The sequence below is a fragment of the Glycine max genome, chromosome 10 (assembly GCF_000004515.6).
Source record: "Glycine max cultivar Williams 82 chromosome 10, Glycine_max_v4.0, whole genome shotgun sequence".
NCBI classification, from domain to species: Eukaryota; Viridiplantae; Streptophyta; class Magnoliopsida; order Fabales; family Fabaceae; genus Glycine; species Glycine max.
Genome location: NC_038246.2, coordinates 41,894,266 through 41,920,160, shown reverse-complemented (window position 1 = coordinate 41,920,160; position 25,895 = coordinate 41,894,266). Strand labels below are relative to the sequence as shown.

General features: G+C 32.8%; 1 protein-coding gene and 1 non-coding gene across 3 annotated transcripts; both read right to left on the bottom strand.

The window, feature by feature from the left end:
- Positions 1 to 1,593: 1,593 nt before the first annotated feature.
- LOC100798639 (uncharacterized) lies at positions 1,594 to 8,019 on the bottom strand. 2 transcript variants are annotated; one of them, XM_006589225.3, is made up of 6 exons: positions 7,890 to 8,010; positions 7,428 to 7,583; positions 5,454 to 5,936; positions 5,066 to 5,233; positions 3,056 to 4,751; positions 1,594 to 1,995 (listed from the first exon to the last, which is right to left on the bottom strand). In XM_006589225.3, the coding sequence occupies exons 3-5, from the start codon at positions 5,914 to 5,916 to the stop codon at positions 3,070 to 3,072; spliced, it is 2,313 nt and encodes a 770-aa protein (XP_006589288.1). In that variant the 5' UTR covers positions 5,917 to 5,936; positions 7,428 to 7,583; positions 7,890 to 8,010; the 3' UTR covers positions 1,594 to 1,995; positions 3,056 to 3,069. The 2 variants fall into 2 exon arrangements, with proteins under 2 accessions (XP_006589288.1, XP_003536233.2); XM_003536185.4 differs by lacking the exon at positions 7,428 to 7,583 and having other exon boundaries at positions 7,890 to 8,019.
- A 15,348-nt stretch (positions 8,020 to 23,367) lies between these two features.
- On the bottom strand, positions 23,368 to 23,477 carry MIR166F (microRNA MIR166f). The gene has a single exon (NR_048779.1). It is a non-coding gene; the product is annotated as a microRNA MIR166f (primary transcript).
- Between the last annotated feature and the right edge of the window lie 2,418 nt (positions 23,478 to 25,895).

Below are 25,895 nucleotides of genomic sequence, written 5' to 3'. Positions count from 1 at the left end.
AAAAATAGCCTTGGTCAATGTTCATCGAAAAAAACCCTAGCTTATGTCACTCAAAAAATAGCCGTATGTCATAAATCATCAATGGCTGACGTCGAAAAAAAAAATAGTCTTAGTTGAAGTCGACTAAAAAAACCTAGTCAATACAAAAAGAAACAGTCACAACTAACGTTGGCAAAAAAAAAAAACTAGTCAACATCGATCAAAAAATAGTCATGACCGATGTCGGCCGAAACATAACATCAATTGACGTCAACCAAAAATACCTAGTCGATGCGAACAAAAAAAATATCCTGATTGAGGTTGGCAAAAAAAAAACCTAGCCGACGTCGATCAAAAAATAATCCTGGACAATGTTGACTTAAGAAAACCTAACCAATATCTGTCAAAAAACATCATTGACCGACATTGACAAAAAAACCTAGTCAATTTCGATCGAAAAAATATTATTGACTGATGTTAGTAAAAAAAAAAGTCTTGATCGATATCTACAAAAATTTAACCTCGATCAAGATTAACCAAAATAATTAAATTTTAAATTTTTTATTTGTGGATGGATTGGATATATATCCATCTATGAAAATAGTGTTAATGAATGGATTAGATAAAAAATTTTATCAAATAGATTATATTGAATAAAATCCATTAAATAATTTTTAATAAATTAAAATAGATTATTTTGATACAATCCATTAATATATGAAAATTCATCCAATCCATCCATTTACCATTCCCAGCAGAAGTATATATACAAGATAAGATGATCTAGCTGATGACGCTATAAGATGATGTTGGTGTTGGTGCCCAACTGGAGATTTGGTTGTCTGCATCTTTCTTAAGTGACGTTGCTGAAGGCATAAAACTGCTATAGCTAATGCCTTATGAGTGGATAAGGCTTTCTTTATTAACTTTTTTTTTGGTTGGAGGATAATGCTTTTTTAATTCTTGTAAATTCACATTTTAAGGATTAAAATTAAAAAAAAAAACTGATAAGAAATAAAAATAACACAAGAACTTACATGGATAAAAATTAAAAAGACATGAACATGAACAAAATTTATATTTAAGTCTTTGTGAATTATTATTAGAATAAAATACAATTATACTTCTAAGTTTTTTCAAATTATAACATAATATCACTATTTTTTTATTCTTACGCTAATCCTTTTAATGTTTAAAAATATTATGCACACTCTTTTATATTTCAGGAATCCCTCTTAGTATTTAAAAAGTTACACTAACCCTCCCTTATATATTACACTGACAAAAGGAGGTTGTTGTAAACATTAAATGAGGAAAATTATGTGTATTTGAAAAAATATCAGTGTAATTTACTCTTTATTATTATATAATTGTTGTTGTTATTTTCATTATTATTGTTCTTGTTATTGTCAAAGTTATTACAGAGTTGGTATATCTACCATACTTTTATGAAAGTTGCTCGCACCAAATGCGGATCTGCAACACAATAACAGGACCAATGAAAAGATGTTACCTAGAAATAATTAGGCTTTGCGAGTAGTTAAAAGGACTATAATAGAGAGATTCGGAGAACTTGCCTCCAAATAAACAAGCAAGTACTCAAAAAAGAAAATCTTCAAGCAAGCTTGGATTCGTATATATTTTTATCAACCCAGGATACAAGCTCCACGTGAAAGTGTCTATTCACTAGCAATGTACAAAATTATTAATTTCAACGGAAAGTAAGGTAGATTGCCACTACTTTCCTTTCAAAGACAAACCAAATTCTTGGAATAGCTCGTCTTTGATGATGCGTGTTGGGTGGTTGGGTGAAGCATCTTTAACTTTAAGCAAAGAAAGGCAACTTTTGTATACAAAACGAAGAATAAATTGGAGCTGTTAACGGTAGATACTTTGCCTCCATAGGAAATCTAACATTTTCTTATTTTGAATTTTTATTCTTTCTATTGGATCTTCTTCAGTTGGAATCTCAGCACCAGCTTCTGAGGTGGTGCACCACCACTGTATAATGTCTTCCTGTAGGATAAGAGAGAGATGGAACAAAGTAAACAAAAATTAGATATCCATTCCATAAGTTAATAATGCTGTTCATGTAAATCACTATAACTATAAGATTAAATAATTCTGATAATCATATAGTGGAAGCACAATGAAACAAGTAGCTTATCCTAACTGGTTCACAATAAAGGAACACACCACTTGCTATGTAAAGTTTATAAGACAGGACCATTGACAGTTGGTGGGGCTGAGAAAAAGCAAAAGCTAACTTTACTTTGTGATCCACTCAGATCCAAACTTAATAATGTTGAATAACAAGTTCCAACTTATAGTTAGAAACAACTGAAATGATGTATAAAATAATTGATTATTAAGATTTTTTTGTAATAAGTCACTGAAGGTTCACTAATTCACTCTACCCTATCATATTCTTAGACAAGACCAGCTCATAAATTTTCAATAAATAATTATTGACTTTGACAATCTGGACTTGGTCAATCTACGCACCAAATGGCATTATAAAGAAATAGACTCAACTGAGGACTTGCTTTAATTTATTAACTCGACATTTTTTACTTCGACCATTTTGTTCACATGACAAAATATTTCAAACAAAGAAATTGAATTGACCAAGGATTCGCTTTAATGTACTGCCTAACTACTGCCTTTGCCATCTCTAGAATCCACAGAGAAAAAGTTTCTTTCCTTGCACTTGATAAAATATGATAATAATAAAACAGATCTCTCTTGGAGCTACTAATTATGGATTTTGACATAATCAAATGTTTCATACCCTACTCTTCAGAATGCAGATGTTGGATTATTGAGTTAATTAATGATATTATGAAACTTAACGATAAGCATGATGAGAAAAACATTCATTACAGTTGCCACCAAGGAATAGAAGGAAGAGGAAATAAAGAGTATTACAACACTACATAGACAACGAGGTGCTTCCAAGTTCCAGTTCTCCTATATGTATTTATATTTTTATGAGATCATAGATTATTTCCTGTAACCTTTGGTAAATCACAAGTTTTTGACGCCTGGTCTCATAAAACAGGCAAGCCATTTTTACCTGTGTGGGGTAGACTATTCTGTATGCTGGAATTGTTTGATGGCACCTAATCTCCTTGCAAACATGGACACCATTGGCCCTGCAGCTCTCAATCCTGGGAAAGGTGTAAAGGAGTTGAACTTATGCAGCTTTGCTGTGTGATATTGATTTCCCTTATCATCCTTAAGGACAGTGGAATCCTCTTTATTGACACAACAATTATGTAAATTTTGAGCCTCACTAAGAAGTTGGTCATCAGCAGATTGCTCTTTAGCCTCTTCAATCTTGCAGTTGTTCAGAGAAATGTGTTTATTGGAATTTGGAAGCATTGCGCAAGACGCAGAATGAACTTCAGAACCACCCCTCTCATTAAGGTGATCAAAAACTACCAAGGGGGAAGTTGACTTTGGTAAAAAACGATTTATCCAGAGACCTTCCACATTATCACTTCTATGACAGATTCCCTTACTCTCATACATTGCACAAGACTCGGCATTCTCATTATCATTTCTGTTTTGTCTAGTTGAAGGTGAATGTAATGATAGTAATGCCATTCCTTCTTTCTCCTTAGTTAGCTCCAAGTTGTAACAATTTTCATTCTCCATTGAGTTATTTTTCCAGTGTTCATGACTGTTGAGAGAATTTATAGGTCTTGTCTGCGGCTGTATGGGGGGACAGGCATCAAATCTCCCTTCGGATATTTCAAGCTTATTTGATTGCAAATACTGTCTGTAAAGGCTATTGTTCTCTGCATAGAAGGTTATTGGAGTGGCATCAATTCCATGTACCTTGGTACCTGGCTCAAAATCTTTAGAAGCCTCTCCGACTTGAGACATTCTTGTTCCCACATTCTTAAATTTTGCACCAACCATAGACTGAAAATTTGATCTGAACCCTGCATTTTTTAGCTCTGAATCTTGATTCTTGTTGCACTTGAGAAGTTTCTGATCTAGCTGTTGAAGATGATGATTAGGATTTTCAAGGTTAAGAGCCAAAGACTTGTCCCCATCTTGAGTTGATTGTGAGCATCCTTTGATCATGTTTGAAATCAAGTTCATGAATGAGCTATCCGGTTTAACATAGGATTTAGAACATGAAGTTTCTTGAGTTTGCTTTTTGAATTTTTTACTCCCAATTATCACTTGTTGCATCTTGCTTCTCTTCCTACCTGCCAAAAACAACCCAGCACTGTGGAAGCTTTCAACACTTAAATGGCTCTCTTCCTCCTTTGATAAAGTGGCATTTGAATCCTCATCTGATAAGGACTTTTCCTTACCTTCATTTCTTGTCATTTGAATCCTGCTATTACTTGGAGAAGGCATGACCTGATGGTTCTTACTGCATAGTAGCATCTTTTCATTGACATGGAATTTGTTTTTATTCTTGCTGAATTTTGAAACAAGAACTGTGCTTGTTGCTGCACAAGTAGCCTCATAGTTGAATGTTTGTAAATCATTCTCTGCAGTTGATTCCAGTTTTTGTGAAGGACTGATGCCAGAAGATATTAAATTTGTTCCTAGAGCACTGGAACCTTTACATTCGATTGTATGCTCGACCATAGTATACAATCCATCTTCTATTTCAACCACCTGGTTGACAATACCAGTATCTATGTCTCCATTGCAATGTTTACTTGGTGAAGGATTTTCTTCCATTCTGCATTTAGGTTCATCTCCTTGAAGTGATAAATTACTAAGCAGCCTTTCATCAACCTGACCTGAAGGAAAATCATGATGCAGGTGATATTTCAGGCATGCACAAAAAGAATGGACTTGCATTTTTCTTTAACATAAAGTTTCAGCAAGTGTCCTTTAAACATAAAGGAAATGTCTTAAATTTGGAACCTGTGTTCAGAAAAAAAAAAAAAAAAAAACCCTGCCAGAATGATGAGAATTATTTTCTATGATCCAGGAAAATTGATATAAATTGTTTACAAATAACAGAATTTAGAACATGCTCTGAGCAAAAGTAACCAAAAATGCCTAAATTCTTGTCTTGTCAGTACCACAAAGTGATGATGAAAGCACATACCTGACATAGTAGATTTGTTTCCCTTTATCTCAGATATTATAGCTGTTCCAATGTTGGCTTGAGCACAAATATTCTTCTCCAAGTCATTCATTACATTCTCCTTCTGACTGTTTGGCAAATTAGGTGTTTCTCTTTCAGTGGTCATTTTCTGCATATTATCACCAAATCCTGCCAGAACATTGTTCAGTCAGATTGAGCAAAAATAGTTTATGGGAAAAAAGTGACAAGAAGAAAACCAATCAAATTGATAAGTTCCAGTTAACAATTTAACTAGTTAGGATAACAAGTTTATATTTTTTCCTTCAGTAAGGCCTACTTGAACTCAATGTTATACTGCAAATCCACCTTTCCCTACATTTACAGGAACCACCATAGATGTTACTTTTACCTATATCATGATCATCTTCACATGTTTTATGGTCTGGAATGATGACAATTGAATCACTTGCTGGATTCCTAGCAGGAGTATCTGTGGATGAAACATCACTCTTCGAGCATATGACAACAATAGGTTCTACAGAAACATCATCTATAGGTTTATCTGTGGTAGAACTTCCATTAACGCTTTGGAGCAGAGCAAGAACCATACTGCTTGGTTCAACATCCCCCAAAAGAGAGGTCTTTTTATTAGTAAAACTTGAATCAACACATTTGAGACTGAAACCTTTATCTGGAGACCAAACTATTTCGGATAGGGGGTCAATGGCAGAAAATGTCTTGTCTATTCGACAAGCTGCATTTGCACCTGCACCGGAGTCATTTTTCCAAATACACTTATTAGAATAATTTAGAATGAGTCCAAAATCGGTCTTTGGTTTTATTGTCTCGCTTTCTGAACTCATCTTCACCATTCAGTAGTCAACAGAAGGTCCTGCAATAATAATTACAACAATCAAAATTAGCCTTTATGTAGTAATCTGAATAAAAAGTCTAAGTAGGGTATGATGGCAATGCCACTGGCTCCTTAACACCAAGTGTTCCATCAAATAACTTGATTAAATTATAGATTACTCAAGTCATTTTTGAGATGCCTCTTATTACAAGGCAAGTTGAACGAGGCATATATGATTTGTAGCATCTTTCATCTCATAAAAATCAATAAGCTATTGTGCTAATGCCTTTCTGAAACAGTCTTATTTGAGTGTTTGATATTAGGAAGGTTGCCAAATTCTGTTATATATACAATGAGTAACTAAATTTAGAACTGTTGGGGAAACAACCCTCATACATAACAAGATCAAAGATGGGAACACATAAAAAACACACCACAGATAGAAATAATGGAAGATACAATTTAACATGGTTCAACACCCTTTTCCTACATCCACATAAACATTTCAACAAGTATTTACTATCACAAATAATGATTACAAGTTTTCTAGACAAACTTGAAAAACCATCCCCTAATAGTGTGTATCACTCTATGAACTTGAGTTTCCCACTCAAAAGTTACAAAGAGCAATAAACACTTTCTCACTCATAAGAGACACTTTTACATTTCTTGGACTTACATCTCTTCTGCTTCAGAACATGATCCCCTCTTTAGGTTGGGCTGGTTTTTCTCATTTCAGAAATCTCTATATGATTCCTTACAATGGGGTCAAAGATCCTAAGATGGCAGAGGATTAGCTTAAAAGCTTAAGGTATATTAGATGCTGGCCCATGAATGACTTTTTTTTCCCTACAATATAGTTTATATACATTTGACAATTACCTTCACAAAAATTTAAAACCAAGAACAACCACAAACTCCAGACAACATTCTTGGCGTAGAAGGAAAACTCAAGATTTTTCTGAAACTTAATCTTGACATAAAAACCAAACTCCCTTTCATACAACATTATACCCCAGTCCAGAAATTCTGAATACATACATGATATTCCCAATTATTTTGTGCAAGACTGTGATGAACAATTGTTTACAAAACTTAAGTGGGCATTTCCCACAATTATCCATCAAAAAAATATTCTTACAAAATTTAGTGCTTTTAAATAAAACACTACTGTTAGCTCTTTCCTACTATCAACTCATGTTTTATGCACACTTACCATAATACCCATATATCCCTTCTTTTCCCAAATTCAGCTTATCATCTGTGTGAAGTGTAGAGTTCAAAATAATGCATTATCAGCTTTAGTACTCTTTTTTTTTTTGTATAGACTACAAATATCCTCCATTAAATGCAATCTTGTTTGAAACGAATATGACTATTATGGGTGACATAGTTCTTTTCAAGTATTTAACGCGACTGCATATCCAAAACTTGAATTCAAAATAAAATAGAACAATTTCGTGTCAGTTGATCCACGTGTTTAGTGGAACGAATCTGTGTACTCTAAGAAATTGATATGAGTCTACTTACTATTTATAATGTTTTAAATCCAGGCACATAGCAAGACAGGTACAAACTTGCATCTAAAGTTGTAGACTCTGTTGTCTTCTCTTCTTTATAGTTGGGCATAAGGAAATCGATAAGCACAGGGAAGTAGATAAGTAGATGTCATCAAGACCTTGCAAGCTAATTCAAAAGTCAATTTTTGATACATATTAATTGCATATAAGACCAAATATTATAAACTTCTAATTATAAGAAATGAACGTGATGCACACCCTATAATCACGTGAAAAGAAGCAACCAAAAAAAAAAAGAATACAATAGATAAACTACCAAACAAGAAGTATATTATTTTATTTTTTTATCATAGATAAAGTTGACCATAACTCTTGTATATGAAAAGAGCATATCTTGTACATGAATCTACAATATAACAAGTTCAAAACTGAACAAGGCATTAGGAGAAACTTAAAATTCAAAGAAACACACCTCTTGAATATGAAACGCACAAGGATATTTGCTTTGCTCGTGTGTCTGGCCGTTAGAGAAAGAAGAGAATCCACTTGCAGTTGGCAAACGTCCTGGTATGGCATTAGCTGTCACATGAAGCTGTTCATGCAAGGTCTAGGATCTGCCACGTAGAAACATGTCATTCCACTAACGCCCGTGCATTATTCTACAGGATTTAGTAGGTTGACCAAGTTTCCCTTATTTGCTTTCAGTCCTTTTTTTTTTAATATATTTTAAGTAAATCCGGCATTGATTTGTATAATTGTAAATCACACGAGCTAGTTTTATCCTACATATATCATAGAAGGCTAGGATGACAAAAATTGGGTTTTATTGTACTTATCAACCAAAATTACTTAAGTTATTATATTGTAAATTTTTTGATATTTTAGTTTCATTTCTTATAAATAAAAAAATTATACTTATCAAGATTTAAAAAAGTATAAATTTATTCTTAGTAATGGTAAAATATAATTAATCCATAATTTTGGGTTGTTATTTTCTTATTCCAATATTTTCTCGCTTGTCTTTTTTAAAATACATTTCACCTATTATCTTAAAAAATAACAATTTTTTTTTTTATAAACCAGTCTTGTCTACAAAAAAATATAATAAAATCAAATTGGACACAAGTGATTAATATGTTAAAATTAAGATTAAATCGTTCAAATATTATTCAAGTTTGATCCTTGACGAAAATAATTATTGATCAGATTTTACTTACCTCCCGACCAAATAGATTAGGCAGGATCTTTTTCCTTCGAAGAACCGGAGAGTTAACACCAAAAAATAAATATAATAAAAATCTATTATATTCCATTATTCAATTAATCAATTATTTCTTAATGAGAAACGCCCATGACATCCTGGAGCAACAAGTGACCCATACCCCCATTTGGGGTTCCTCCTATCAGTGGAACTTGCACCCATATCATGCTTCGTTGCAAGGAATTAATGTTAGAGATCTCTCGTTGTTATAATGTTGATGAATGTCTAATTAAGGTATAATGTTGATGAATGTCTAATTAAGGTGCCCTAGCTCTACCAGCAAAATTAATTGTGTGTTTTGAATCTTAATAACACACCACATCCCACATCAGAATATAATCACATGGTATAACGTTGCTGTTAGGGACAGCAGTGGCATAAGCGATAGACTTAGCAATACAATGCAACAGCACACACTACTACATAAATGACATTCTAAGTCGGTCATATACGACTTTCTAAGACGGTTTTGAACCGTCGTAGAATGAGACGTCGTAATATTGTACTACACTTATTATGACGGTTATTGAACTGTCGTAGATAATAGCATTTTCTAAGACGGTTATTAAATAACCGTCTTAGAATGTTCTCGTTTTAAAGGCGATAATGTTTCTTGGGCCGGCTTAATATGTATTACTTTTTACGACGGTTCATTTTTTAACCGTCTTAGAAAGTAATAGATACTAAGACGGTCTTCACTACACCCGTCTTAATATATTTTCAGAAACATGCAAAATCTAAGACGGTTATTGAATAACCGTCTTAGAAAATTCCACATTCTAAATCGGTTAAATGCGAACCGTCGTAGTATGTTTGGGAAACTAATTACCTCTTCAGCCTGAGAGACTCCATCATCTTCCTCAGAAGTTTCTGGCTGCTTCCTTGGCGGTGGCTTGTAATCTTTATCATCCTCATAATCAACCAGTGATCTTAGACTGAAAATCAAGATGAACAAATTATTTTATAGCATATAAACTACAAACAGTTAAACATAATACTAAGAAACGAAAGTGTACCTTCACTGTGAATAGCTTGCAGCAACTCCATTGGATAGATTAGGTTGTTGGTGTCCTTTCAGATTACATGGAACAGAAGCAGTATCCTCCTCGTCACTGATCAAATAAACAAAACTTAAGAGACTCCGTGCTAACAGTATAAGCATCTGAAAATCTACTAGCATGATCAAAAAATAAGGTATGTACCTATCCTCATTAAAGTACCGTTCTTCTTCTATCTCTAGAGCACGCTCATCATTTCTTCAAAGGTCCACTACAAGCATGTAAACTCAAGGTTGTGTTTGGCCCACAATTCATGCTCAAAAAGAAAAATACTTACCTGCTCATATTTAACTTGAGTGAATTGAAGCCAAATTCTCAAATTTCACAAGCTGGTCCCAAAAAGAATGGACTATGTATCTCAGCAATAATTTCAGATTCTCCAACACAATACAATATCATCAGCACAACATTGCTTTAGGCATTTAAGATCCAGAACAATTACTAAAGATTCACACCTTCCGAATAAACTCAAAAAGTTCCAGAACAGCAGAATGGAACATATTGTAGCGATTGCCATTGGAAACAAAGGCATCAATAATTGGCTTCAGAACATTATTCCTAACAAAATATTTTATCAGATGTTCATCTTGTATGTTAACACTCCAAATTGTTAATGAAATACAAAATGACCAGTTTTTATAAAGAAAAAACATTTCTTTGGTAATAAGGAGGATGAGCTCCAAACTAACAGATTCAACTTAGTCGAAAAAAATTAGACATCTAAAGAAGGAAGGGGTTGCAAGTTGCAACAGACAAAACTCTAGTTCAAAACATGATTCAAAAATATATATATATATATATATATATATATATATATATATATATATATATATATATATATATATATATATATATATATATATATATATATATATATATATATATATATATATATATATATATATATATATATATATATATATATATATAAAATGAAAATTATTAATAATTTTGAGGATAAAATCCCAATTAATAAAATGATTCAATGATCTAAGCTTGCAATTTTAGGTCAACGTGGATAAAATTTCCTAACCAATAAAATCATGTAGGCAGATACACATTTTCTCAATAACAGGGGAATTAAGTAGTTTTTACCTTTGTAGTCGAAAAATGCCCAGTAAAACTTGTAGCTAGATAACACCATATAGTGCAGCTCCTAATCTTTGATGACTATTGTTGAAGAGGTTGTTGAAATTTTTTATGGACATGATTGCTCCAGCTGTGGCAATGCAATCTGAAACTGAAGTATGACAATTATATTCTTGTGGTATATTTTAATGTTAAATTAATTTTTAAATTTTACAATTTATAGGTCAAATTAATCTCTAAACATTACAATTTAGGTCCCATAAAATTTAATGGGAGAATATAATTGTCACATTTTTTTATATATACAAAAATTAAATTAGAATTTTTTGTTTTTTTATGAACTAAATTATCTTACACTTTTAAAGTGTTCAGTATACGTACAATTATTCTTTAATTTAGTTCTTAAAAAATAATTTATTCTTTATACGTACAATTATTTTCTATGTACAGTATCCCATCGGTTACTACTGTTATAAGTAAACTGGAATTGATACGAAACTATATATTATGAAGTATGAAATTCATATCGAAAATAAATCTTACGTATAAGGATAAAAAAAAAAGTATAATATTCTAGTATCTGTGTACACTTCATTGTGCGTTATAACTAGTTGCAAATGACAAGAGAAGAACAATATATATAATGGAATAATATTTTTCTAGTTTATTAAAATTTATTGTGCTTTTAATCACCATTTATTTAAAAATGTAGTAATAATAACAATATAAATTGTTTTAGAGAAGCAACTCACTGCTGCCACTGCATATGACAAGCCTATCAATATGATGCAGGCACCTGGAACTTCTACATCTGTCAAGTTTTACAAGTGCTATTAGTGAGTCATGTTCCATATAGAAGAGTGATATCAAAATTCTATATGCAAAGAAAAAGCATAATTAGATAAACAGTAAGCAAACATAAATCAAGTCAATTCACATTTCACAAGCTTAATTTTTTTGGTTTAAGATTTCAGGTATCTTCTAATGGATGCAATCCTGCTCAAGTTGGGTAGTAGGATCACTAAGGGTACCGTACAACCCTTTGGGGCAAGCCTTCCCAGTTATAGTCCCATTTGCTCCAGAGCCACCCTGGCCATTACCCCTTTCCTCCCCTATCATAATCAGATAAAATTATGAAGTTACAAACAAAAAGTAATGGCAGAAACTGAAATGAAATAGAGAGCTAAAACAGAAAAGTTCAACAGAAAAAAAAAATTTGATAAATTCATACAAAAAAGAAGGGATATTTTAAAGTTTTCAAAAGTTAGGGACCGCAATCACCCCCTGAAGCTGTACATAGTTCCCCTCCAACCCCAAGAGAAACATGTTGCAACTAAGACATTAACCAATGCATGCCAGACACATGATTAGAAATGCTACAAGGAATTTGATTGCTGCATGTATTCACATATATAGCCAGGCCATAAATAAGCTGATGTATCAAGCAATTTTTTTGCAATACAAGCCTCAACAATTAGATGTCGCAAGTTTCCAACTGCAAGTAAAAAAAAATGAACACAAAAATAAAAATAAGTGTCACCTGCACACCAAAGACATAAAAGATAGGGATTCAGAACAAACATATGAACAGACTTTTATGAGATAGCCTTATATGAAAAGTAAATAACAGAGAGGTAAAAAGAGCATTACATTATGACCAAATTATGAAAATATGATTGAATACCACAGGCGTATAAAAAAATGATTAAATACCACAATAGTTTAACTTTGGTCCAACAGATTTATTAGCCCAACAAATTTTCTATCTTTCCATAGATTCCTTGGATTATTTTAACTTTGGTCCACTCCAGCAATTTAACCCTAGCTCTGCCTCAGTTAGAACCTAAAAATAAAATTATAAAAAGGATACATATCAATTAGAAGTACAAATGCTACAGAAAAAAAAGAACTTTACAGATTCTGATTACCGCAACATAAGAATTTACTCACAACATTTCATCTGCATGTCATTCGTGCTCATATATTTGAAGCATCCACTACCAACAGGGTTTCCTGATAAGAACATAATAGCTTTGGCAGCAGCTTGATTGGCTTCCACAAGAACAAGTTGAGGTGGTGTTAGTAAGGACTCATAATCACCCAATAGCTGTAAGCTGGTAATCAATTCCGCACGACACTTCCGCAGAGCTAGTTTATTTTTCCCTTGATTTGTAGGGCTATGTTCAGCTTCTTCAATAAGTTGACATTCCTCTTATTTACCCCTTATCATTTGAGTAAAAATTGAAGTAGTAAAACATGAGATTACTACTTTCTTGGAATTGAACAATAGTAAGGAATAATTTTTCAAAGCTTATAACAAATATGAAAATAGTGTACATTCCTAAGTTCACATTCCAAAAAATAAATATTTAAACCATGAAACAAGTCATAGAAGTAAAAATGTATAGCCAAAAAGATCAAACCTGCAATAAACAGGATGGATGGTCCAAAAAGGAGAATTTTGAAAGGTGAGGTTTGATATAAGAACATTATCCGAGTTGATTAGTTCAAGGAGGTGCCCTCTCGTGTGCTCCAATGTTCTGTTCCACCAAAGTTCCCACCACATCCTTCCTTGACCATTCACTATCCCACTTTGTCCTACAAAACCACATAATAGTTTAAATTAATGAAATAGCAGTTAAATATGTAAATTTATTTTAATTTTTCATTAACAAAAAACCCAAATCGGAACCACATGTGAATCTGAAGCTGCACCCACGCGTGTATTCCTCCGTCAACCTAGCCGATTATTATCATTTATTTTATTCAAACAAAATAAATTAATTTAAACACGCATAAATTCGTAAATTCAAAAACAAAACAAAAGAAATATAAAATAAATAAAAGAAAGTTGGAACCTGAAAGGCGAGAATAACAGCACCGTGGTGAAGAAAAAATGTGAAATTGCTTGTGAGATTGAAACTGCCGGTGGGGATATTAAGCTGGGCCCCACCGCGGTTCTGGAAGCGCTACATGTACCGAATCGCCCTCCGAAACGATTTGGTGTTGGATGTTTTCCCGTCTCCGACGCCGCCGAAATCCTCGATCGACAAGACGACCTTCCTTGGTGGAACATCGCGAAAGAAGCCAGCGCAGGTTGGTGTAGTTGTTGGAAGGGGTGAAAGTTGAAACCCGGAGGCGGAGGCGGCGGCGAGACTTCCAAGGTCTCGGTGGAGATTCGAACCACGTGGCAACATGACAATTGAGAAGAAGAAGATGGAAGAGAGAGAAATTTGAAGAAATAGAAAAAGTGGGAATGGGAATGAAAAAAAGAAGGTTTGGAGCGGAAGGAGAAGATGAAGGCTTGGTTATTATGTGGCAGGGAGGGTTTGGAGGAAAGGATTGGGGTGCAGCGTCATACATGGGTTTGGAGGGGAGGAGTGGGGTGCGGCGCGGGAGCCTTATGCCTGAGATTGAAACCACTGAAGCTAGGGTTAGTAGTAAATGAACGAATATGAAGGCGGTTCTTTAAAAAACCCGTCGTAGTTTAAGTTTTCACTAATTAGGAAAATGTCACCGTGTCACATTCTAAGACGGTTTTTCATGACCGTCTTAGAATGTGTGTCGTAAAAATAAAATATAATAATTTTAATTACAAAAATGCCATCGTGTCACATTCTAAGACGGTTTTAGTATAACCGTCTTAGAATGTGTGTCGTAAAAAACAAGTTTTTTAGTAGTGACATGATCCTCCGAAAAAATTGTGACCAGAGTTACTCATTAGAAAAAGTGCTGTTGCTTGCTGCTTTTCCATGTGGGTGTGTCAATTCAGGGACTTGTTTGCAATTTCAGCAAATTCACATGCTTACCCGTTCTACAAGTTGCACGTAACGAATCCCTACCCTACATTCAACACTCGCTATATCCAACGGCAATGGATTACGGATGGTGCCCTGCCACTACGAATGTTAATTTAGTTACTATAACAACGTGACAATAAGCATTTCCTCGTCAGGTCAAACATCATACTGTGAATATTCTTGTCGCTGATAACGTTTGCTCATTCTGAGTTGTTGACACACCAGTTTATTGATTAATGTTATTACAACTTTACCAAGTTTATTATAAACTTTTTAAAAAGAAAAATAAAGATTTTTATTTATGTAAAAAAAGTTACCAAAATATATTAATTGATATATGGAATGAAAGCAATGCAATCCAATTCTTGCCATCTCTTTCCAGTAGGGAGAAGATTGAAGCATGGTTCAGTTTCCTTTAATTGTAATAGGAATAATATTTCATTAAATGTCTTGCACTTTTATGACGCAATATCAAGTGAGAATGTTTTGGACATTAATATCATGGGATCTTGCAAATATTTACCAGAGTGGACTGTGATTTTTCTGAAACGGAGTATGCATGTCTATCAGAGGTTTATGGGAGGGGGAAAAAGATGAGGCGAGTGTGTTCTTGAGATAGTTTGGGAAAAGGATATTAAAAACAGGTTTAAATAATTTTTTTCACTTTCGTCTTTTTTCTTTTTGTCTTTATAATATGTGATTGTTTGGTTTTTCATTCTTAAAACACTTTAAAAATATATTTATATCATAATTAATTTGATTAGTTTAAAAAGGTAACTTACATCTCTAATAAATTAAAAAATCATAAAAAATAGACAATGGAAACATATTTAAAATGATAAATTATATCCATTTTTGACCCAAAAAAAAAAAAGAAGACAAGTGTCACACTTTCATACAATTTTGAAAGACTATAAGTTGCATGTCTAGCATTTCTTGATGGCATTTCCTATATATAGACACGCCTTGTTCGTTTTCTCTTCGCTTTACTCTCACTTCACTTCTTTCCTTTCTCATTTTCTCTTCGCTCTAGTCTCACTTCACTTCTTTCCTTTCACCCTTTCAGACTCTTATACTTCTAGGGTCAGGAATATCCAACAGAAAAAGATCTAGGTTAGACTATGTCTCGGTCCTGCAGGAGCCATTTGGGATCCTAAAAAATGTCCCTAGGCTCAAGTTTTTATTGAGAAGGAAAGTCAATGTTACTTGGGAAAAACTTTGTTATGATGAGACAACAATAGTAGAAAACCTTAACGTCCGAGGAGGAAAGACTTATGATTGTGACATTTTGGGACACCTTTTCTTGCAGTGACAGATTATAAAGACAATATAACATATCTACACATCCACATACATATATATTTTATTTTTACATAATTATTTAAATATAATCAATTGTACTTTTGACTTTCACACTATTGCTTAAAATTTAATATGTATATATTAATTTTAGTTTAATATATGTTTATTTATTGTGCTAAATTAGCAAAAACACAGCTACCGTTTCTAATTTGTTATGACATGCATTTTATTGCATTAAAATTTATATATTATAACAATTTCTCTAAATAAAATTTTCCATTAATGGATCCATCCCTGCCTTCTCTAGATATGCAGCCATTTTGAAGCCTCCAAGTACACAAAGTATAGTTCCCCATAAAATGTTCCATTTCCTCATCTTCTCATTACACATATTGCTTTTCCTGAAAACATTTTACATTTTAATATGCATATGAACCACCTCATCCGGGAACACTGTCCAAATATCCAACCACTCTATCCATTGCTTCCAAACTCCTTCCACTAGCGAGCATGTTAAGAAGAGATGCACAACTGTTTCAGTAACAGCCCCGCACAGTGGGAATAGACCATTATTGGTCACATCAATACAGTTTCTTATTCGAAGATTATCAAGTGTAGGTAATCCATTGAGGCAAAGTCTCCATATCAGGAGTTTAGCCTTCGACAATACTGGGAAAGTCCACACATTAGCTAGCAAATCTGACTCCAAGTCTCCTCTCTGTATATTATGAAGCACCCTATAAGCTAATGCCACGGAGAAAGCTGTTGGTTTATAATGAACAAAGACAATGGTACAAAACAGAGAGGATAATATGTAAATATTTTGCAGAGAAACAAATCGTAAGAGATATTTTTTAATTCAGCTACTAATACAATACATTTATAATGCTTGCAGCAAAAATAGAAAAATTAATTAAGATAAAACAAAAATATTTTCTCCTAAAGTTTAGGAACTACTTTCCTAGAGGTTAGTAACCACTATTTTGACTAGAAAATCTTATTCAATAACTGAAATAATAAAAGATAAGGATGTCACATGCAGTCCATAAAATAATTTTCTTAACAAAAGCAATCGAGATGTCTTTGTCCCACAACCATGAATCCACCACACCTATTGATAGTACTATTTCATCCATTTTCTCAAGGAATGGATTTAATGTAGGAATTTCCCAATCAAACCACAATCTTCACCATTTAAAGTCCCACTTGTAACACTCTCTATCCCGATATACATATTTCTATAATAAAATAAATAAAATGTGGAATTACATAAAACGATTTTATTCAATAAAAATAAAGAAGTTCACATGGATAAAAGGATCAAATTCGCGTTAATCACCAAATTAAAACTTATCAATTAAAGGTATGAAAATATCTCCGGCTCAAAACAAAGTCATCCAAAACTCCAGATAATGAATTAAAGATTCAACATGTGAAACAAAAATGATAAAAACTACATATCCAGGACTTCATGTAATTAATACAAAAACTCATGTCTCAATGTCACATCTTATTAGAGCATGATATCCCAACATCCTCTAGCATGAAGTTCTCCATAATCATCCACCTAACCATCTGCTTCCACGAACACAAGGTTCGAGAACATTATAGGATCCAAACACAAACAACACACATGTAGTGAGTTATTACATTCCTAACTAATAGAGAGAAACAACACAATATGTAGATATACGTATCATATAAATGAAATACAACTTACTTAAACATAATTCACGTCATTCCACCACTTATCGTATAACATTATGTCTCAACACAACACGTCTCACACATTTTCACATCATTCATGTACTCAAGGATCAAAATACAATGCCATTCCTCTAGTCAATAATACACAAGCATTATGTAATAGATATACTAAGACTCAAGCTTAAAGGAGTACTTGATCACATCATTATTCTTACCACACACAGGTAAGTCAGATCACTTTCACTAGGTAAAATCATAAGAAAATCAGTCAGGGTTACGCTGTTTTGCAAGAAAGCTCCAACTATGTGGGATCAACATAAGCTTAAAGGAGTACTTTATCCATAGATATGACTCACTTCTGGTCACTTGTTGTCTCCTTGGCAAGCTTACCAAGTTACACAAGTAGTATAAAGCGGTAAGACCGAGTATCTCATTTCATAAGAATTATGTTTATACTCAGAGTTATATATATATATATATATATATATATATAGATTAAGCAATTAGTGACTTGTATTGAATTTTATTCATTGATTAATTACAAGTATAAACTAAAAGGAATTGACTACAAAGCAAGGAAGATGGAGGTTAAGAAAACAAAATCTCGAAGTTGTGATATGGTGTTGTGATGAGTTAAGGAACGTGTTGAGGACTCCGCTTGCCAAAACTACTCTTGATGTAATCTTAATAGATTTTTCTCTTTTAACATTAATATAATAAATAACAAGAGTTTTATTTAAAATTAATAAAGTTTTTAGAAATTAAATAAATGAGATAAAAGAGTTTTTGTTAATTAAAATAAGGGTTCCATAGTATTAGAAAATAAATAGAGTAAAATGATATTTTAGAAAATAAAAGGATGTTTTGATTGGTTATTTATTCAATGAAAAAGTAAAATAGAGTTCCTTTTTATAAAATAACAAAATAAAGAAAAATAGAGTAAATAATAGCTTAAGAGTATTCTAGCCATAAATAGAGACATATTAGGTTAGCCTTTACACTCTCTCTTACTCTCAAATTCGTTTTCCCTTCTTTCTCTTCCAAAACTCTCTTTTTCCCGCATACACCCAAATATGTTCCATTAAAACTATGATTTTGGATTCGTTAATCGTTTGATCATCATGAAATTTGGATACCTCCTTTGGAGCTCGTTCTTTGAAATTCTCACCGTTGGGATTTGGAAAATATTTTCGGCAGAGAGAGAAATATCTCTCACACAAAGACAGTGAAATTGAAGCTTCAATCCATTCTCCTTCTCGCTAACGCTTAGAAACTCCAGTAGAGCAACCAGAAGAAATAAGAAATCTTAGGGAATCACTAGAGATGTCTCTATCACTGTCGGACTATACAAGTGAGCCCTCTTAGAGGTAAAGGATGAATTTATAACAATTGGGGTTAGAATGAACATGTGTAAGGATCCTTAGAGGATTAAATTGGGGTTTATTTTGGGATGTTTATGATTGTAATTATGCCTTTATGATTATAATCATGAGATTGTTATATTTGACGGGCCAATTGATGTCCTAATACAAATTGGTCGATAAAATTGAATGCTCTTGGTGTTTTTTGTAATTTTGAATCTATGCTTTTGATTCCTTTAATTTTGATATGATCATGTGAAATTATTTGAGAGGGTTTTACTCCCCATGTTGTGAGAAATATTTTTGCATAATTCATTTGTGTTATGGACAAGATTTACTAGATTAATGTGATATTGTTATATTGGGATCATAAAATTGTGATTGGGATTGTGTGTAAGTGATAAATTAAATATGTGATGAATGATGAGATAAATCTGTATTGAGATGTTGTATGTATTGAGTTGTGAACTATGAATGTACAATTACACAACTATAAGATCCTTTAAGGGCGAGTGTTGTGATGGGATCCACTGTAGGAACTTGACAAGTTGAATCACTTTTAAGCACTATGGATTTAAATGATTTTAAAAATAATTAAATGGTTGTGTGTATTGCATAGTTTATAAGTAAAGTTTCTGTTTGTGTCATGTATATATTAATATTGTGTGATGTGTATATGATTCCTGAGGTGTGATAACATGTTGCTTTGAGATTATAACATTGTGATTGATATTAGGTGTATGTGATAAATTGAATATGTGTTGAATTGTAAAATACATGTGTATTGAGATGTTGTGAGTTATGAACCGTACAATCACATAACTGTAAGACCCTTTAAGGACAACTAGTTACTGCACGACGAGTATTGTGATGGAATCCACTGTGAAAACCCGACGAGTTTAATCACTTTGAGGTGCAATGAGTTAAATTATTTTGAGAACAATTGAGAAGTCGTATGTTTTTTACAGTTCATAAATAGAGTCTGCGTGTTAAAATATTTTATAGGTTGAACCTGAATCAAGAGGAAAAGACTCGGACGGACTGATTGAGTCTACTATCTATTTTAAATTTTTCTTTATTTTATTATTTTATTAAAAGAGAACTCTATTTTACTCTCTATTAAATAAATAAACAAAACATTCTTTTTATTTTCTAAAAACACATTTATTTTATTTACCTTAAAACTATTATTTTAATTAATAATATTATTTTTTTTATTTAATTATAAAAATCTCATTATTTTTTCAAAACTCCTTTTAATTTATTTTCGGAATGTTACACCCTCCTATCTATCTACAACTCAACTCCCCATATTACATATCATTTCATCTTTTTGAAACACCCTAATTAATGAGGTCACCAAACAATCCTCACCACACCACTTGTCAAACCAAAAGGATGTTGGACCCCCCTCACCTAACTTCCATCCTACCATGTTATCAAACCAATTACTACTCCTCCGCCCACAAACTTTTCTAAGGTACCTCCACCAAATAAACTCTCCACACCTCTCTACTTTCCCAGCAAGGTTTCTCCACCCCCATATTTTGAGTCTAGGATCGATCTCCATAGACAAGAGTTTGAATGGAAGAGATTGCATCTCCACTTTGCCAAAAGAGCACCATTAAATAAAAAGATATCTTTTACTCTTTATTGATGTTATTTATCAAATATAATGATCTTATTCTTACCATTGATTAGGAGAAACTCAGAGGTAAATGTAATATAAGGTATAGCGGCCACATTAATGAATATGGAAGGAGAACAATGAAAAATAAAAGAAAAGAATTATAGAAGTTTACATGAATGCAAGAAAAGAATTGTAGAGGAAGTGACAAATAAGCAATTTTGCTAATGTGTTTTTATAAATTGAGGGAGGAGGGGTCGGACCTACCCTTGTCGCTCCCTATATCCATTCTTGATAATAGTGTTATTAATTAATGGAGCATTTTGAATGTGTTTGTGTTGTGTATGCTTGTGTGGCAAAAGTTGTGTGACAGCGATTGCCAACAAAATCTCTCTTTCGCTCTTTTTAAGTAACCTTTTCAAAGTTCTTTCAGATGTTCTGTTGAATGCTTTATGTTACTATGTTGAGAAGTAATGCTAATATAATGGGCTTTATCGAGCATAGGGATCAACTTTATCTTTGCTTTTGGGATGACATACTCAATATGTCTCTATTCTCTTTTGACTCCTGTATCTGGTGGAACTTCAATCCCAAGTACACTATATTTGTGTGCCAATATTGTATCTAAAATCCCAAAAATGATGTTATTTCCCTCATCATTGCACGGAGGGTATGGCAAAGATCCATGAAAAGGCTAAGCTGAAATTTAATTTTTCTTCTACGTATATACTATTTGATTTCTAGCAACAAGTTATTCATGATTCCTGTCGTTCTTTACTACATCATTATTGAATACCAGAATATATTAAGAAGGCATATCATACGACTATTTCAACGTTTTGGGTATATTGAAAGGTGTTTCTAACCTAGATTATTAAAACTCGAAAATTTAATATTTCAAAATTTTTCTATGGCAATTATCATACTAATAGTTTTCTTTGTTTTTTATATAATCATCAAGGCACAACTTTACTGCTGCACCAGGGCTCGTCTTCTTCTTTGTTTTTTATATCTTCAAATAAAAAATAAAAAAAACTTCAATTGACCACTATCATGTGCCCTGGTTTCACTGGGTTCCATATAAGATGATATCATTGATAATGCCTAACCCAAAGTCAATGAAATATTTATAATGTAAAACTCACCAGGGTTAGACGTAGCATCTCTTTATTGAACATACTAATTATAGTAAAAAAAATCCGAGTTACATCTCTATCTCTGATTATTTATATAAAAATAAAAAAAGTTGCATACTGCGGTTTCTCTCTGCCACCAAGCTTCTGAAGCCCAACAAGTTGAAAACAGAGATATTGTTACGCATTGTATCATTTTAGATCATTTTTATTACACTATTTCAACACTTCTTTTTTAAATAATAAAACTAGAAAAAATATTATTATACATTCTCATTATTTCTTTATTTTTTTCAAACCCGAAAAATATGAATACATAACAATAATTTTTTTAATAGAGATCACAATTTACAAGTTTTTTTTTTTGAAAAAAATCCTATTTGAATCACATAAAATCATGATGCACAACAAAATTGTGTCTTGCAGAATATTTAAATCAGTTGTATACCATGAATAGTTTTTAATGTATAAATAAGGTTACCCTACTATATTCTGATTTCACTATTTCATCAACTAATTTAATGCAATCATCTTTAACGGATTTGTGCAGTATCAGTGTATCAGCAAAGGTGGAATTAATAAATTCACGTGGGGTGAGGATTGTATAGTAGCTGCATAGGACGTTAGGGCTGAGAATAAGATCCAAGTTGAATGGACCCATATGGTATTATGGGGTTTTGATGCATTAGTAGTCTGACCCATATGGTATTATGAGGTTTTCATGCATAATCTCTGACCCACACGGCATTAAAAGTGAGGAATGGGCTAAGAGTAAGGCAATGGTTATGATGGCAGTCTTAAGCTTGAAAAAAGACTAAAATTCAAAGCTTCACTTTGATGAGTTTGGTACTCTCTAAAAGAAGTTCTACCCTACTCCTTGCAACAAATAAAGCGAAAGGTCTAAATCTTATATTCTTTGCAACTCTCCACAAGCAAAGTCAATCGACAAAAATTCAACTTTAAAAAGATAACCCTCAACTTTTTTACACATCTATTCGATTTTCCCTTTACAGTCTTAATTTCACACCAACAACTCTGTTTTTCAACTATTTTGGTGAAAAGAAGACAAGGGTCGGCAATCAAGGACACTGTTTCACAAACCAATTCCAAAGAAAACTTAATGATCACTGTTTTGTTTTATTTAACCACATTCTCATTTCCACAATTATATATATAATTTATATACCCTTTTTTTATACATTCATTTTTTGTCTCAACAAGAAGCAGATTGTATATTGTTAAGCATATAAAGAATTGAACGTAAACAGAAGGATTATGATGGCTATTTGAAACATGGAACTTTCATGTTTGATCAAAGCAATTATGTAACATGCTGGACAAACATATTTCAAAGAGACAATAAAAATAAAGTCAATCAAGTCATCTTTGAGTTTTCCAGCAGATAATGTGATTATCCATGTCTTTTTGCCAAGAAACACATGAACTTTGATGGAAAAAAAAAAAAGAGAAAAGGGCATTGAACTTACACGTTACTTGGCAACTGAATTCTGTTGGAGATGGAAAAAAATGAATTAAATGGTTAGTTGCAAGATCATAGCAAAAAGAATGAATTAGATTGTTAGTAGGAAGATCATGATTCATGGCAGATACTTTGAGCTAGGGGGAATGAAGCCTGGTCCGAGATCATTCTCAAGGGTGATGATGATCTTTGCTTCAGAAGAATGGTCTCGAACCAGACACCATTCCCCTCAACTCCTTCATATGTTTGAGTGGAGAAAAATGTGGAAGAGAAAGACTTGATTTGAGACAGAAGCAGAGAAAACTGTTTGATTTTGATTTGGTCATGCATTGTTTTTCATGGGCCCTTATATACGTGAAGATGGGGAATGTGTGGGTCAGAAAACGGTGTGTCCCCCATGCCATGGCTCCCCCATCTTGTCAAGCTTTTCGTACAGATTTTAAGAATGATTTATACAACATTTTACCTTAGTTTTTAGTTCAAATTATCTATGTAAATACCATAACCTCCCTAGTAGGAGAGATTTTTACTCCTTTCCTTCTTTTTTTGTTTTGTTTTTTCTAATACTTTTTTTCCCTCACGAAGAGGGGAGGGGGAAGTGAGTGGAGTTTTCTAACAACCTAAATGATTGTTCACTTTCATTGTTATTATTCACTCCATGTGTATAAATTAGTGCCAAAGTTGTATATCTGACGTAGATCTCAACTGTTAGTTTTTGAAAATTCAAACATACTAATTATGTTCTTGGAAAATGTAAAAGGAGTTAAATAAGGTCTATTTTCCTATTTGTGATGGTAAATGATTTCAAATCAATAAAAGTTATGGTGGATTAGTGATGCAAAAGTAAACAGATCTTTTAGCATCTGTTAAAGGCTTAATAGCAAAGTTCCCTTTAAGTCCTACCTGCCTTGCCAAACAATACCTCCAAAAATCCTATTGGTTGGAAGACTTAATACCATCTACACAAGTCTTGCTGTTACATTTGACATTAATAGGTACGTCTAATTTCAGATTACCTCAAAACTTTTCCTAGTCAAACTTGGTAGAATTACATGTACATTTTTGTAAAATTATGACAACAGGGACTATGCTCCACAAATTGTTCTGATGGAGCCAGTTGTGTAGTGTAATCAATGGTGACTTTGGTTTTGTACATAGCATTACTTTCTTTTTATGCATTATTATTTATTTATAATAGGATGGAGTTTCTTGCTTACAGAGTTGATGTTGTCAGAGTGACTTAAGCAGTGAGTAAAAGTGATAGAACACAAATTATTGTGTATCATGGTATTGAGATGGGGTGTTTAAAGGGGTTCTCTTTTGCTTTCCACTTAGAAAAAGGGGCAAATGAAGAGATGAATAGGAGCTTTCATTGATGAATCACACTCCCAAATGGTGTCAATCCAAGCTTTAAACAGAAAGAAATACTGTTAGTCCTATTTATAGCTCAAGCAGTGGTGGTGGAAAGTGGAGTGGACAGTAAAATAGAACATGTTTTGACAAAATTTAAAGATTACTGAAAAGTAAGTGCTAAAAACTAAAAAGTTTAGGTAGTTATGGGCAGGGTTGTTCTACCTTGAGTATTGTATTTCATATGCACAAATATATAGTTTCCAATATCATATGGGGATTATAATTTCTTGATATGTTTTCAGCTTATCTAATTCCATCAAGGGCTAAACATGTAGAAAGTAATCTTGTGGTCCTAATGGGGCAAAAAAGGAAACAAAATGCACCTAGGCAAAGTAAGCCTCATATTCACACACACAAACCCAAAACTGATTCAGATCAGTGAAGAGCCAGCATATATGTAACCCCGAGAGTTTGACCTAATAGTTAAGTTGAACTAGGAGTTCTCCCTACGTTGACTATTAACATTCAAACCAGCACCTAGAGAATTATATAATGTAATGTCACACTTGCACTACCCAAAAACTGATCCAAAGAGTTAAAGGAACGAAACAATTGGGAAGGAAACTGAGGAAAGTTATGAACTAAGGGAATGTAATGATACAACCAATCAGTAGCATGGCCAAAAATGAAAAAAAAAAAATCACTAAAATATTTGCACCATGCACACTCATATTGATTGAAGGCTACGATGGTGTTTGTCCTCTTCGAAGTGTGTGGGACTAAGTGGGAACTGAGACAGTTAATTGGAGAATAACAAACAATAAAAACAGACACAACGAAACAAGTTGAATAACTGATGAAGCGGGGGAAGATGGAAGGAAATAAAGCTCACATGCAAAAAGTAATAGTGAAAGGACGATAGCAACATGTCATTGAACTTGAGAAGGACCATGGACCCTCAAGGTCCAACACCAAGAAATTGGTTATTTTTTATTCACATTCATAGCTTAAGATTTGGTGTGCATTTTTATTTTTCAGTTACTCAACACTCATATATAGCAATTTTTAGATAATAAAAATTTAAGTAAGTTGGATATCATACCAGGAGAAAAATGAATCTCAAAACTTAATAAATGTTTATATAGATATTTAAATATTATCTAGCAAGATTCTTATATTAGTTACGAGAATTGAACTAACATTTTTTTATTATATAACATAAATATAATGCTAATTCCACATTATTATGAAAGAAGGGTCAATCTTTCACTCCTCTCACTCTCGCCCATCCTTTTCTAGGAGATACC